The sequence below is a fragment of the Pseudopipra pipra genome, chromosome 21, assembly GCF_036250125.1.
Source record: "Pseudopipra pipra isolate bDixPip1 chromosome 21, bDixPip1.hap1, whole genome shotgun sequence".
Lineage (NCBI taxonomy): Eukaryota > Metazoa > Chordata > Aves > Passeriformes > Pipridae > Pseudopipra > Pseudopipra pipra.
The window spans coordinates 11,630,656-11,647,499 of record NC_087569.1 but is presented as its reverse complement, the minus strand read 5'-3'; the positions used below and the strand labels follow the sequence as shown (position 1 = coordinate 11,647,499).

The following is a 16,844-nucleotide window of genomic DNA, read 5'->3' as shown; positions in this document are numbered from 1 at the left end:
ATTTAGATTTAAACTTACTCTCAATTTGACATGTGTCCTTTTGCGTAGCCATTTTTCTCGTGGATTAGATGGACTTAGTGTTTCTGGATCCAGGTTGTCATTTTCCTTGAAATTTGTATTTTCATACCTCATCACCTGAAATCATATTAACATTTTAATAAATAGTGTGTGGCCTGGGGAGTCCTGGTACTTGGCAAAGAAAGAGAAAATTATACTGCTGCTACAGCTGAATGACACTACGGAGCCAAAAGCACAATGGAAGTAGTGAGACAGACAGGCCATATGCTCCCATTAATTGTACAGACAAATTGCTTTCACTCTGTTGGCCAACACTTAATCTTAAATACTTATTGAACAGCTTTTCCATTCACAACGGATTGCACACTTCTCCAGAGAAAATGGTGAAAACATTAGGCTGGTATCAAGTGACAGTCACATAGTCTTTTTACGGTCTGCAAAGTCACTAAAGCAGCTTAAGATCACAGAAGCCTTTTTAAATGTCCTTTATGTGGCAAAGGTCAGACTCCTGACTCCATCTCTGTTGATCTTCTATACATCTACTCAGATAGAATGGTTCTTATCACCTTTTGGGTATTACTCACCACTGCAGTAGCTGATAGCCTCAGGATTTGGCTTGGGGGTAGTAACATCCAAAGACAATTAGAGAATCATAGAAAATCCTGAGATGGAAGGGACCCTCAAGGATCACTGAAGTCCAGCTTGTGAACATGCAGAACTCTAATATGTTATACAAACTACACATTCTTACAACCTAAATATCACACACTTACCAAGAAATGTGCTCGTCCAACTCAGATTTCAGGACACAACTCACAGAATTCAGGATCAGGGTGTGGGTTATGCCACATTTCAATTGAAACCACAAGCCCTGTCTTACTGAAATATGTGGGTTCCACCCTGCAGTCACAGATACCCATCTTGAATGAGAAATAGCTTAGTCTATCTCTTTCACAAGCTGGCAGAAAATTTCTCAAGTTGAACAACTGGTTTTCTGCGCTAAAGTTTTCCACTCTGAGCACCCTTGCTAGAAGAGTGGCCTAGAATCATTTGAAAAGATGTCTTATATGAATTCCCTTGAGTAAAATCCTGCTGCATTCAGGATTACCAAAGCTGTTGGGTTGCAACAAAGCACAGTAATGCTGAGAAGTCAGCATGTCTTTTAACAAATTGGCATGCATTGTATTCAGTAGAGGTCATGTGCAGGAAATATATGCACCCCACTGGGCATTCAGGAACCATTAGCCTTAATCTTAAGCCCTAACAAGGGCTGAAGGTCCAGACTGTGCTGCTGTAACTAACCAGTCCTTTATGTAGTGCTGTAAGCTCACATATTGCTTTACAGGCACGTTGCAAATGCTTGAAGGGCTTATGAAATTCTACAAGCTGCAATGCACATACAAGGCTAGGAAAGACATGACAATGCAACTTCATAGGAATGCACAAAAATAACAAGTAGAATACAGCTGGAATGGTTGCTAACAGACAACTGGGCTAAGGAAGGAACTTGAAAGGAAAGATGGAAGAAAGGTCTGATGGGTTTAATGCAAAAAACATCCTTAGAGAGAAGAAAAGCACTATTAAGAAGAAAAGCACTGTTAGAGAGTTGCAAAAGTGAGGAGAAACATCTCTGTACTATTGTCTAGGGTTCTCAGTCAGAAAAAACAGGGATTTGCATCCTGTCGCTTGTAGTAGAAACTGCTCCTCTACTTCGGGACGAGCATCAAATAAGATTCCTCTTTTGGAAACTGTTCTTTTTCATGGAAAAACTCTTCAGTGACTTTTGCTTTGCCTTGATTATGGTGACACTAGTTATAAACAAAGTTTTTTTAAATTAGGATGGTCTGAAAGGACAGCAAGAGGTTGAAGAAATCTTAATTTCATCCATTAAAAGCAGCAATCAAAAAAACCTCTGCCAGTGGTCTGGTTACCAGACAGATGATCTGCTGTACACTCCACTCACATGCCACAGACAGACAGGGGCTGTACATCTGCACTGTCTGACCCAGAGGTAGTTCTGGGCTGGAGGGAACTAAGCCTCTGAGATCTCATTCCCCGGAGCTACCAGGTGAACTAACACCATTGACACCAGCACTGGGAACAGGAGCTGGAGTGAGTTCACACTCAGAGACTAGCTAAAAGTAGCTGTGAGAGTGGCATGCACACTGACATCTGCCAAACACACAGACTGATTCTTGGGTTAATCCAAATTAAACTGCTTGTGTCTGGCTTTCGTGTGAGGGTTACTATGGATTCTTGGAAGAACGCTTATTCTGCAGGTTTTACTTGAACGCCACTTCATTTTTTTCTGTTAGCCCAGGTGAGATTTCTCAGTCTTGTCCCTTTCTCTATACGTCAGAGTACTGCATTTTCAGTAAGTGACTGTGAGCTGATGCCTAATTATGGACACAGTAAGAAAAACAGACCCATAGTACGACTGTAGAGACTCAATTTTTTTACAGAAGCAGTACTTTCAAACTGCTGGTTTACTATCAAGTGTATGCTAATGATATGATATTTAGTAGGGAGATATATAATTACGTAAGCCTGGAGATAGTCTATTCCTTCAAAAACAGGAGGAAATTAATATATAATACAGGGCTGTAATGATCTGGGGCACAGGAGTGGTAAGTAAGGTATGCATAATAGTGCAATATTCCCAGTCACAAAGTCAGCAGTGCTAATGGTGGGCTCATCGTCTCCTTCACCTCTCCAATAAAGCCGCATCTGTCATTCCCACATACAGCTGAGTGTGATGCAAACACAGTTAGCCATCTAACTGAACTAAAGATTAAAAGACCGACCCTTGGAAAATGCAATTAAAAATCACAAGCCTATCTGCTACAGATAGAAAAAATAAAAAGATAATGACCTGTCTTAGAATGAAAGCCACAACGTCTGTTGACTCCCAGTAGCTGGCATGGAAGAGATGCGGAAGGGCCACCGTTGGAAAGGCTGTCAGCACATCTGGACAATACAAGGCATAATCTATTCGTTTTGTTCCCCACCACTTTGCAGTAACTACAAAAAATGAAACAAAATAGCATCACACTTATATATCTTAATAAATTTCTTGCTATCTTTATGTTTCAGCTAAATAATTGACTTAAGTCTTTTGCTTTTTTATCTTGACATTTAGAGTCTGTTGAAGGTATCTATCATACATGAAAGTACTGTTTTTACTAACTGCATCATCACTTAACTGTCTGCAATCAAAACAGTTCTTCTGGGTCCAAGTTCTGGAAACCAGAAATCACCTCAGCATGATTCCCACTGCTTCCTGGTCCATGGAAAATGTACAGTGAAAGACTAGTACTTTTATGATCATAACTGCAATTACTTCCCAAATAGTAAATGGAATATCTATCTATCTGTCCATCTACCTAACTACAGTCCACAGCAGGACAATATAATGATCTGTAGCACTTTTAATTATAGATACCAAATCTTATCTATCTATATTGCTTCATGCGTGGAACATAATTGGAAACCCCTGTTACCTAGAAACTGTTATGACTGTTTATGAGTGGCACCTTACTATAAAACTACGACTGCACTTCTGTTGCTTTATCTATTTAATTACAATCAGAAAAGGGAGATGAGATAAATTGTGTTATATAAAATTTTCTCCCCAAACTTCCAGGTACTTTTCCTTTTCATAGTAAACTTTTTCACAGAAACGCTGTGGAGGGAAGGGCTGTTGCTACATCCAACAGCACACGGCACCAGGCTTCACTCACTGTTGGTGAGGCATGCTGATGGCAAGCTTTCTGTTGACCCTGAGTTTTCACTGTTTGTGCTGGCCAAGCTCAACTTTCTTGTTTTCCCTTGTGGTTGATCAGATGTATTTGGAGATCCAGAACTCTCCTGAGAGAAAGGTATGTTCAAAGAGCTGTTCTCAAGGAACAGAGCACTGTGGTTGTGGAGAGCATCACCTGCAGGTTACAGAAATGAAAATAACAACAAAACCAAAAAAGCAATTAACATCATGACTTTGAAATTAGTGTTCATGTGTATATTTGTTTATTTATTAATTTGTTTTTAAATAGAGCTAATGAGCGTTTTCCTGAATAATATCACATTTAACGCCCATGAATGAAGCTCCGTCCTTCAACGTGACAACAGCATGAAACAGCATGACTGTACGGAGAAAGCACACTCTCCTGCCATCCAAGTGCACTGGCAGTGGAATGCTTCTGGCACTCAACCCAAACCATTTTAAAGTAATTTTCTAAGAAAAAATACACAGCCCTGGGAGTCTGTGATACTTCTCTTGTCCTCTTCCTGACATAAGCAAAATGACTTTCAAAAGAGAATCTTTAGCAAGGCTATCTACCGGTTTGCACATTCCCAAATTGAACAGAATTCGCATTTAAACATGCCATTGTGACAAAGCCAGAGTAATACCTCTACTCAATGAAACAAAACACAGCCTTCCTCCTGAGGTATTCTGAAACGCGTAAGAACAGACATAGATTTAAATAAAGCATTACTGACAATTTTGCTTGAAGCAGCCTGCGTACTCCTCCTCAACTGAGACACAGGTTATACAGTAAAGTGCACATCAAAAGCAGCTGACTCCTCAGTGTTGTTTCTCAGAGAATAAACCTCTTGGAGAGATAAAAACAGTGAACAAAAGAAAAAGAAGATCCAGTTCAATGCACATAACACAAAGAAAGCAGACAGCCCTGGATGATGTATTGCTCTATTTCAGAGTGAATTTTGGTTCTGTTCAGACAGATAATTGTAGGATTGCTGTGCTCATCTTTCAGAATTCTCTGAACTAGTCCAGTCTCTGTAACTGTCAAAATGAAACCTGGGAAGAGTCAGCTTTCATCCTCATTAAGCTCTTAATAATTCAATCTATCACATACACAAAAAATACTATAATTACTACACACTAATTAGTGATAATTATTGATGCCTGCTGGACACAGAAGGTAATGGTCTAGATAAATTGTGCCCTGCTCTTTTAATCCTGCCTTAGATGTTTCCTGAATCAAAATGGAAAAAGTAAATCTGATAAAATAAAACCTTGAAGATAAACCCTATGCACAGAGCATGTGGGTCCAAGAGCTTAATTTGATTGGCAAGAACAGAAAGATAGCTATAGAAATATCTCTCCTCCCCCACCACCCCCCTTCCCATTTTCATGTTCTCCAGCCTCTGTTATTGCTAAACTGTTCTGTGAATCATATGGTGAAATTCTCTTCTAATAGTAAATCTTTTGTCAGGTACTTTCCAGATCAGAATTATTTTTTTCACGGAGGCATCTATCAGGTAGACAGCAGAATCACTCTTATTTTAACCATCAGTGCTCAGGGGAAAAGGAACAGGGAATGAGATTGTTTAATGATATGAAAGATTATCAGAAAAGGCTGTTTCGGGCAGTGCATAATAATTAGACTCTGGTCTAACTAGGTCTCATCATAACTGATTAGTAAACTACCACTCCATTTGACACCACAAAAGCTCTCATTTTAAGAACTACTTTCACAAGCCCAGGTATCAGAGAAAGGAAAAAAATAAGGAAAAAAAAATATAGTCACTAGAATTAATTCTTTGTGAATGAAGAACCCAAAATTCCATAAGGATCTCAAAGTGCTTGCATTTAAATGAGAGGATTTCACATTCACTGAAATACAATACATCTTAAGTGTAAAGAAGAGCAATGATTTAACTCTGAATAGGAGTTTAAATACAAAACCATACCATGGAACATTTGCTGATCATTAGCACTCAGGAATTTTTATTTTATAACACATCCAACAGACAGGGTTCCCAGATTTTCATGCTTTGTAAGGGAATCTTCTGACTCAGTGCCTTAGATGAACCCAAAGAGAACACCAGTAGTTTACAAATCACTTCTAAAGCCTCTGTTTCAAGAATCACTGAAAGGGGTTACCTTAACACAGCAAAGCTGGTAAAATCTACCAAAAAGAGGTTTTCCATTTGAAAAAGAGCCTAAGGGAACTATTCTTCCTATGACAGTTATTTAAAGGAAGGTTCAGCTTTTCAAGACAGCTTTAGCAATATCTCAGTGACCGAATTTGTGCCTAACTAACCAGCAGGATTTCCAAGGTCACAGTCAGGCTTTACAGCAAGTCTGAAAGCAAAGCAGGGTATGAATTTCCATTGAAAGAAAACTCAGAAACAGGGGGTGAGAAGACAGCACATATTCCCTAGTCTGGACTGTCCCTCACCTTAGCTACCCCTCAAATCAGTTAATGAGGAACAGCCACATCTTCACATATTTCAGTGAAGTCAACAACTAGAAACAAACCTTCTGCAACTCAAGATCAACTGCTGCTTTTCAAACTGTTTTGCATCTGATGTAAACCATATATGAGCAGATAAAAGAAAGGCATTGTTGTACCCTACTACACAGAACAGGTTCCCAAACACAATTCTTCTAGATCCAACAAATAGAAAACATTGCCATTTTACTGTATTAGTCTCCAATCTTAAACTCCAAATCCTGAGAAACTTTTTAAAATATCCTGTTGAAGCTTGAATTTATGTCTGAATCTGTAGCAAAAAGAATAAATCTATTGCACAAGCATGTACAGATACAAATTTCTTTTTTGCAGAACGTGACAAGTCAAAGATACTTCACACCTATATGATTTTATCTTATTTTCTATAAAGTCAAAAAAGCACAACTCCTTCTACTAGCATCTTGTTCATCCATGTATTCCTCTTTCCTGCCCAGAAATCAGTCTATTTCCATTTTCTTCCAGGATTCAAACCATTTTTATCCAACATAATTATTTATTTAGTAGCTCACCTAGGAGGAGAGCAATCAAGATTGCTCAGTGCTCTGATCTGTCCTAGAACATAACTAAAGTGACCAACAGAAACAATATCTGAAGATCTAGGCAAAGATCTATTACAACTAATTGTAAAAAGAAATTGTTTAAAATAAAGACGTGGAATTTTTCAAGTGACACTTTAACTAGAACAGTGATATTGCCTTCCAACTGCTCTGTAACAAAACTAGTATCAATCTCATAGATACAATAATTTTTTTCTTAGCAATCTTCTTTGGTTCCACACTTGCTAAGTGTGTCTGTGCCACTCAGTCCCAGATGATTTGGTTTTAGCATATTAGCACACTGGTATCTCAAATCCTCTTGAGCTGTGGAAGGAGAGAATGCTTAAGAGAACAACAGATAATGAGCTATGAAAACAAGCACTGTACCTAATTGGTGAGATCTTCCATCCCCTAGTGGGTATCTCTGGTACCGTGGGACACTGAATGGAGGAAGAAGATGGAATCTTTTTTCCAGCAATGGTTCAAGTCTGCAGGCAGAGGGGTCAGCAGAGTGAAAGAAACTGTACACTTGGCTGCAGGCTGGTCGGACCTGGCACACTTGGATGAGAATGAGACAAAGAGTTCAGTATCGCCCCTTTATGATTTTCAAGGAGTCTACACAGAAATATGGTTAATATGGTCTTCTGCAAACTCCAGATTAGCATACATCTGGCCAGAAGAAATTTAACTACATTGTTTCCTATTTCATATGTAAAGAACACTTCACTGCACACGAGTTTACAGAGACATCACAATCTGAGATGCAGGCAGAGAGCAGATATAAAGAGCAGTCAAAGAAACAGACAGAAGCAGGGAAGGAAAAAGAAGTTTAAAAATCCTGTAAGTATGGTATTGAGCATTACAGCTGTGATGCTCAGCACTTCAAATATTTACCAGCAAAATGGTTTGCTGGGCCTCTGACATCCAGAGGACTTAAACCTAGATGACAGCAGAAGCAGGTAGGTGACAGAAAGCAGTGCAGTTTCTCCAGTCACCTTATGGATGCTCACGTATAGAAATGAGGTTGGTCATACTGTAACAGCACAGCAATGTTTATGATTTTTGCTAAAGGTGTGCAGCTCCTGAAGGTTTGGGGTTACAACTGAGAATGCAAATCTTAAATCATTTACTCAGTTAATAAGACATACTTTTGACTAAACACACAGCCCGGAAAAATTACTTACACTCATATGGGTGATCACACGAGACTGCTAAGGTCTGTAAGACAGTCAGTGTAGTCGCTTTTCACCAAATCACACCTCAATCATACTGAATCAAATCAATTCATTACGGGCTCATTAAACTTAGTACAGTTTGTACAGTACTGCATTACATGTTACAATGGTCAGTTCATTAACTACACGAGTAAAGCAATGACTAAACTATTTATAAAATATATCTGAGATAATTATGTCTTCTCCCTATGAACTCCATGCAAGCATGACATGTTTTCAAATCTGCCCTAGAGGCTACGTGGCTGCGGTTTCTCTTATACACAGGCGAGTAAAGATTAGTTTTAGAGATTAGTAGTGATGTGACACAGTTGAAACTGTCATTCCTAAAGCTGCCTGCAAAAGCCAGGCTTACAGCTGATAGAGCCAAGCATCAAGTGAACACATTGGTTTATATTCACTGAGATTGTAAGATTTTCTGTGCCCATTAAGGGAACAATGCTGCTGAGCTGAGGGTAAAACTGAAGCATGGAGGCTTCACTTGGCCTGTTTCAGGTCCAGCAAAGTATTTAATATCCTTTATGTGTTTCAGTTGAAGAAACCCATATGTAGCATGGGTCCTTGTATAACAAGGAATGAAGACGCTCCTCGTCGGTGGTATGGTCAAAGAGAACTTTTATTCAAATTTCCCACTCTTAAATCCCTGTGTACCATGTGACTTCTTCAGCCAATAGAGTTGTATGTGACTGCGCATGTCCCCTCAGGCCCTTCGGCCTGGCACATCCCCTGTGCTTCCAGACATGCTCCCCACACCCATATTGATGAAATCTTTTGATAATTTGAAGTGTTCTGGTTTTGCATTTGTAGGCAAGGTTATGATTTGAGAAAGATTTCATTTTGCTAATAACCAGATGACATTTTCCATTTTGTATGTTTAGTATTGAAAAATGTAATATATGCATGCAAGCTGAAATTATTTTCTTCCTAGTTTAGGCCTTCTGTCAGATTTCTGAGGTCTATACCTATGTCTGACACCTGCAGTGCTAAGCTGTGTACTTCACTCCCTACTAGTGTGGCATTCAGCAGTATTAGTTCCCATTGAGAGCAAGTGTAAAACACCCCAAACCACTGCAACCACCCCAAGGCAGGACAGGGTCACTTTGTGGATGGAACTAAATGCTCATGACTTATTGGGAATTGAGATTTGTAGAGGATAACAAGCCTCTTCCAAGGATAATCAGCAAACTGTGCTTTAGACAGTAAGAACTGAATCTACACAGTGAGAGGACCACAGAAGACAGTACTAGAGAGTAAACAGAAGAACTGTTAAGGAAGGATTAATGGACCAACAGAATATTGAGCAGATGAAACTGAAAAGGTATTTGGCAAGGAAATAAAAAAATTGGAATGAAAATCTGGTTTTATACACAGTCTTGTTAGTGTAGAAATAAATAAATATTCAGAAAGTAAAACACAACAAAATGCATCTGTTCTGCAAACATAACAGGTAAACCTCTAGATACAATTTTCTTCCTTTACGTTTTAAAAACTGATTCTAACAAGCCAAATAAATAAAAACATCTGAATTTTATTTGTCACATTTTCAGGTAGCTTTCTACCTTTCATTTCAGTAAAGATATCTGATTTCTCAACTAACTTCTAGCTGTCTGCATGGTAGTTTTCAATTTGTCTGTTTTCCTCTGAACTTAAAAATGGGATTCTTTTATCATATGTACCTCTAAAGACTAATTATGCTTCAAGTAGACTCTGCTCACCTCAGAATGTGTTTGAAATGCCGGTCAGTTGAGCTGCTCTCAAAGCATGCTCCCTGTAGGATACCAGAGGAAGGATGGCAGTGAGAGCTAATTTGAAGAAAATAGTTTTTAACATGAAATTTTCCTGTCAAAGTGTCTGGAGGGTACCAGAGCTGAGACTGGGGAAAGAAGGGCTATTGGTGAGAAAAAAAAAATCTGGAGTCTTGAATTGTTGCCTCTTCTCACTGTTGCAATGGATTTTTCTCCCTCACCTGATAAATGAATGTACCACTTCCTATGAAGGTGCTGTGCTATCCCAAGCTCATACCATGCAAAGAGACAAATCATGTAATGAATATTGAAAAGTAAAGTAAGCTTTTACTTTAACTGAAAAATTTTAAAAATCCAGATGTTTTAGAAATAAAACAAAAAAAATCCTCTATGCATCTGATCCCTAGGCTCTGTTACCAGAGAGGAATAATAGCTCACAAGCAACACACCAACACACCCAGGGGCCAAATTGACCCATGAAGCCAGACGCGAACAACAGGTAATGCTGAACCAAGCACAGATGTTACTTTTGGTATTGTTTTCAAGGACTGGCCCTTGGTGAAGTGTGAGCTTCATGTTGTATGACATGGAATATATGATTAACAGCAGAGCAAAAGACACACTTTTGCAAACGGGTGAGCAGTGACATCCCTGGAACAACCCTCATCATCTCAGTACCTACTTACATTAATATTCCCATCTTTTAAAGGAGGAAATTTACCTCACTCCCTAGCATTTAACTGGGCTCCTTTATTTACATCCTTTTTGTGTGAGTCTCTGTTTATGAAGGTCATTACCCATCCTGAATTCTAACCCCAGGAAGACCTTACCATCCAGTCCAGGCAGAACAGTGCTCCTCATGGCCAGCACCAAACCAAGTGGCGACCCAAAGAGGAAGAAATCAGACACCTCAAATTCAAATCGGCCCAGGTTTACTTCTGAGAGACTGGAATCCACAGGAGGAAGGTCTGCACCATCTTTCAACACACTTGAGTGGATGCTGAGCAAAGAAAATGTACTGAATCAACAATAATGAAGAGGGCATTCCCAAAACATGCTGCTTAGAAAGCTCTAGCACCTGTATTTAGATCCCAGCAATACACCTTGAAACTGTAGACTAATATTGCACCATAGCAGCCACTTACCATTTTTTCGGTGTGGCTATTCAGTAAACTTACTAATTTCAACATGCAAGAGTTTTCTACAGTTATTCTACAGAATACTTACTGGTAAATTATGCAAGGACTATGAAGACTGAAGTTTACCTCCCCTCCCTTTTAGCAGTACAGATGTATGTAAGTTTATTCTGACTCTTCTGATACAAATTCTAACCTACTCTAGCTGTGTAAGGACAATGGTATTAGAAGGTTACAGTCAAAGTATGTTACTTGGGTGCATGAAAAGCATTGTTCCAATCTGTTTCCTGACCTATGACCTAGAATTTCACTACTTTTCAACTATTTGTTACAGGTGACACTTCCAGACAGCTTCTCAATTTATAACCCAATGTTATTAACTGTAACCCTGGGGACCAAACTTAGGGCTTCATTTAATGCAGAAGTGAAGAAAGCCATGAACTAAATCCATCAGCATGGCAGTTTGTAGTTACCTCTCTATGCCACAAGCACTTGGACAAAGAGCACAAACTGAGACACTGGAACACAATTACAGTGTGTAAGGCAACAACATTCCTTTAAAAGAATGATCTCTGTAATGATCATCTGTAAAGATGAAAGAGCGATCTCTGTAACCTCATCACTGATATGCCTCTGCTAAATTGCAGTAAATGAGATAATGGGGAAAAAGGTATCAATGATCTTAAGCAAGTTCCACAGACAGGAAAGCAAAGGCTTGGAGCCTCTCTTTATGTACAGGGTGGGTCAGAGGATGACATGGTTTTGTTTCATTTGTTTTTTTTCACCCTCTTTACCTTACCAAGGAATTTTTTCTGCTGTCTTTAGCCTATGTTTGTCCAACTGTTCCTCAACAACTTAGCAACAGCCTGAAGTTTGAGTCCAAAATGAGAGTGGAAGGTAACACTTCTGTCTGCTTGTTAAGTACAGCTCATGTAAAGCTTTCAGTTTAAAATCATAGACACGGAGGAAATGAAAGGTTTGGAAGAAAACTGTTATCTTTGTCCTTCCATTATCCTATTATTCTTCAAGTCCAAAGTGCTTTATACAAGTCAACATTGTGCTTTAAATATAACACAGTACTTCTATACAAGAACCTAAAAGTGACTGACCAAAAAACTTCATGTTTTCAGCCATAGACAAGCGAAAAACCACCACTGTGCCTCAGAGGGAAAACACTTTACAACACAAGGATACCCAGAAAATGTAAGGTTTGAAAATGAAAGCAGAATAGTCAATAAAAACAAAGCAAAGGGCATTCAGTCAAAGCAATAATATAAAATTACCTTAAGCTGCTACTAAGAAAACTGCCTGGCTTGAAATAAAGCACAGTAGGAAGTCTGTACTATAGTCAACTCTAGCAGGACTGAAACTCAATACACAGTAAGACTCACAATGAAATAAAGGAACTAAGATGATGGATAGAGGAAGCAAAAGCCCAAATAATTCAGATTAAAAAAAACCCAAACATCTTAGAACAGGCAGAAACAACAAGACAAAGGAAATGCTTATGTTCCCATCAAATCTGTATTTCAAAGGTTTCTTAAGATCACGGAAAGCTAATTAAGTTAACTCTCCTCCCCCAACCTCCTCATTTAAGCCAAATGTTTATGCAGGGTTTTTTTGTTGTTGTTTTAAAGTTGATCTGAATAGTTCATAGACCACCTAAAGAGCACCTAAAGCAATTCTATAAATCTCACGCTTTATAGAATAATAAAAATCCTGAAAATGAATTCAGAGGGATCTTTAGACAGAAAGAGGTAACAGAAATTTACACTTATAAAGTATTCCTCCATCTTGATTTGAGTGGGCTGCACTGAAGAAATAGAGCTTTGTGCATTCATTTTTGCATATTCAAAACTCTCGCAACTGAATAAAGATTAAATAAAAAACATTCCACGTGTGAGTAAGTTCATACTACATCCACTAAATTCATGGGGTTTTTCTGAGGGGTAGACAAGGACTTCAAGCAAACGTCCAGAAACACACCACAAACAGCAACAATGACTCTGTGCTCTGGTGCTGACAGGCTCCATTCAATGGCAAGGCTGTTTCTTTTACTCAGTCATTGAACACCAGTTACCTAGACAGGAGTGCATGATGCTGGGCTATAGCATCACAGTCATAGGTGGAGGAGTCACTTTGTTTCCGAGGCAACGGCTGCCTTGGCTCCTCATCCTCCATGATTCCCGAGATGTCAATATTGCTTTTGCTCAGGTGTTTGCTGTCACCCAGACTGGAGTCCTCTGCTAAGAGGGGATTATCCTTCAGAAAATGAACAGAGCAAAAGGAAGATTTAGGTAAGACACCAAAATACGACAGAGCTTATATGAAATGGCTGCATTTATACATTTGACCTCACTTTATTCAAGAAAGGGTGGAAAGGGTTAGACTTCCTCTTTGCGGTAGAAGGAAAGAGATGAAGACTAAATTTCATTGTAAGATGCATAGCCTAAAAGCTGGAAGGAGAATCAGGAATTGGGGGGGCGGGGGCACGAGGGGCAGAAAGGAGGAGTAACAAAAAGCTTTATCCTTCATGACTTCATCACTCTTAGAGAACTATAAATATCATAAGGTAATCAGAAGGGGTCTTACCTAAGTGCACAAAATGCCCACTACAACATTAATGGTCTTGTTCATCATGTTCCATGGATGTGGGATCTGATTTTTTAAGAATGTCAGCTTCTGCAGGATGCAAGAGACCAGTGCCACCATATCTTCAAGGTTATTTATTTCTTTATTGTTCATTTCCTCCAGCACTTCTGCAGCTTGCACCAGCATCCTCCCTGATATATCCCTATTACTTCTAGACTTTTATTCCTGCATCCATTTCAGCAGCCCGTGCAAATGATGCTTTTCAAAACAAATGTCACTGGACTGAACCCCCCCACCCATGCGTGAGATCTCTGTGCACAAGGCATAGCAAGATCTGGTTCTTTATAACGACTGTGCATACAGCCTGGGGAACAAGAGGCTGGAGAACAGCCCCGTGGGAAGAAATCTGGGGGTCCTGGTCGATGGCAAGGGGAATATGAGTCAGCAGTGCCCCGGTAGCCAAGAGGGCCAACCGTGTCCTGGGGGGCATCAGGTCCAGCATCGCCGGCCAGGCCAGCGAGGGGATTGTCCTGCTCTGCTCGGACCTGGGGCAGCCTCACCTGCAATATTGGGGCAGTTTTGGTCATCACAATATAAGAAAGATATTGAGCCATTAGAGAGTGTCCAAAGGAAGGCAATGAAGATGGTGAAGGCCTTGAGGGGAAGCCAAGGAGTAGCTGAGGTCACTTAGTCTGGAGAACAGGGGACTAGGGGGAGATCTTATCGCAGTCTACAACTTCCTCATGAGAGAAAGTGGAGGGGCAGGCACAGACAAATTCATTGAGGGAAGAATAAGTAGTTTTAAAAGGACAAGGGACTAGATCTCTGTGAGATGAACCTAGAGAACATCACTGGGAAATTGGCTAGGCATTGTACAAGAAAGCGGGATTCAAAGTTTTTCTTTTCCTTCTTGCATACATCTCTCTCCCAACACTCATTTACATTTTCTCTACCACTGCTCCCTGCTCCTGTCTTCCTGGACACAGCATTATGCACTATACCGTTGAAGTGTCATTGGAACACTTTACAATCCATAACCTCAAATACCCCAAATCCAAATACATTGTCATGCTCAGTACTTTTAAGCAACTTGCAAAAAGTATCAACTCCAACTAGACAAAATAGAGGAGAAAGTGCACAAAGTCAAACAGATGAGGGCTGGGGCATAATAGATCAACTGGCTTGGCCAAAGACATGCAGACAGACTATGGAAAACATGCTAATTGAATCTGTTTCTCTCCAGCTGCAGAAAGAACAAGTTCATAGGACACATGAGCTATGAGGTGAACCTTTCCACACAGTTCCACCTATAGTCTTCAACAGCCAAGAGGATCTTCTGCCTTCTGTGAGAAGTGAATAATTAGTCTTATTCCCAAGAGCCATGTTATTAATGGTAAGTAATTCTCCTTCCTGGAAAAATTTAGACAATGTCTTTTGCTCGAGAGTACTTACACCACATATAGTTCTCAACTGAACCAAGCAGGTCAGTGTCATTGAGGCCATTTTTGAGGAGAGGTAACTCAAGAGATGAAACAATTTTGCCACAGTCACAAAGCCAAAGAACAGAGTATGGGCACCTCACACAGTGTCAGCTCTAATTCACCACACCCACTCTCCATATGCACTTGAGCCTGAAGTACATAAGATCTACTGAACTTCAGTTTTCTTTCTTAAGTGTCAAACACAATAATTAAGTTTACGTGCTAGCATCAAATTAAAAACCTCTGCTTTTACTATCATAAAATCTTTCCTGGATGACAGGTAGGATTACTCCTCCCTTCTCTGCAAATGCAGCACTGGTATAGACACTCAGTGGTCCATTCACAGATCCTCAGGTGACTTGCATTCCTTATGAAGAAAGAGGCATTCTTTTACCACTCACTAAAACTTATTTGTAACACATCTTAATGCTAGACTACCCCCAGGTACTAGCATAATGAATTCCAGACCATACGTGAACAAATTAAAAAAAAATTAAAAAAAATATATTTTGACAAAAAATAGGAGCCTAACAGAGATTACTGAGACAGGACATGTTTGCATCTACAGTTAGGGATACTATAAAGGGCACTTGGTAACCCTATTTTAAAGGTTTACAGATAAAGCCTTCACTACTGATTTCCGATATCATAAAATTGAAGCTGACAACTGCAAATTTTTGATACATGAACAAAATCCCATTCTATCATGGTAATTTACCAAATCCTTAATTTTTCTCTGTCTTATATGGAATTAATTTTCTCTAGGGTATCAATCTATAGGATTTCAGCCGTGTGGATTTTTTCTCTTCACCTGGATGCTGCTGATGCTTCCTCTCCTGCTACTGTTTCGACTCTCATCAGCTGTATTAGAATTATAGCAGATGGCATCAAAGCCCAAAATTCCTCCAATGCAGTCACCTATGAGACACACCTGAGAAAACAGAAAGAGACATGTAGCAAGTGTTTTAGAAGAAACAAAAAGCATCACAGCACTGCAGAGGAGTTCCTGTCTTACTTCACACCCTCATTACTGGTTTTTACACCCTTGGTTCCTATTGCAGCTAAAATTGTGTAGCCACTTTCTTCCACTTCCTTTTATCTCCAGAAATATCCCCTATGCCAAGAATATCTGTCCAGGGACTATTTTGACCAGCAAGAGTTCTACCAGATGGATTAGAACTCTTACAGCTACTTGTAGCCAGATTCCAGCTCAAAAAGTTCGTATCACCAGATGACTGGTGACACAAAGATTTCCAGTCACTTAACATTTCCTTCAGAATCATAGAGGGATGACAGACTGGTACTCTCCTGTCAGGACAACGGAACGGAACTTTAAAATCAGGTATTAAGCAAAGAGATTCACTCTTGCTTCCCATTTAATATACACGTAGAAGCTACCTTCAAAGTATGGACCTGGCAATTAAAAAAGTATAGACTACTAAAATAGGGAATCCAATAGTTGGAATAATTTTATGGCACACTAGAACCTTCCCTAATTCCACTGAACACCTCCCCAACCCACAGGAGATGATTCTTGCTCCCTGTCCCCCCCTGTCTGTGTCTGAGCATGAGCACTAGCTTGACACCAGGCTCCAGCAAAGCCCCTCTCTCCAATTCTCGAACTGAAGCCATCGTCTAGTCTGTTATTCCCAGCTCCTATTAGTTTCCTTAACTCACTTCTAACCTTAATTCAGCTTGGCTACAACACAAAACTGTAAGTTTTGGATACAGGATGTTGTGCACGCTTTCTTCCAAGTGAAGATGTTAAGAAAAGCAAGTTCTTCAAGATGCAGGTAGGGAAAAACCTCAAACTTATCTCAGTGCAT

The 16,844-nt window shown here is 39.6% G+C and overlaps 1 protein-coding gene across 3 annotated transcripts in view; it reads right to left on the bottom strand.

Annotated features, from left to right (window-relative positions):
• PITPNM3 (PITPNM family member 3) overlaps positions 1–16,844 on the bottom strand; it is a 64,150-nt gene that overhangs the window by 11,366 nt on the left and 35,940 nt on the right. For all 3 annotated transcript variants that reach the window (XM_064678214.1, XM_064678212.1, XM_064678213.1), the window contains exons 8-14: positions 15,830–15,949; positions 13,026–13,207; positions 10,640–10,809; positions 7,220–7,390; positions 3,759–3,953; positions 2,891–3,039; positions 19–135 (exon numbers count right to left, since the gene is read on the bottom strand). In XM_064678214.1, coding sequence (XP_064534284.1) covers positions 19–135; positions 2,891–3,039; positions 3,759–3,953; positions 7,220–7,390; positions 10,640–10,809; positions 13,026–13,207; positions 15,830–15,949 — 1,104 coding nt within the window. The remainder of the gene's footprint in view (positions 1–18; positions 136–2,890; positions 3,040–3,758; positions 3,954–7,219; positions 7,391–10,639; positions 10,810–13,025; positions 13,208–15,829; positions 15,950–16,844) is intronic.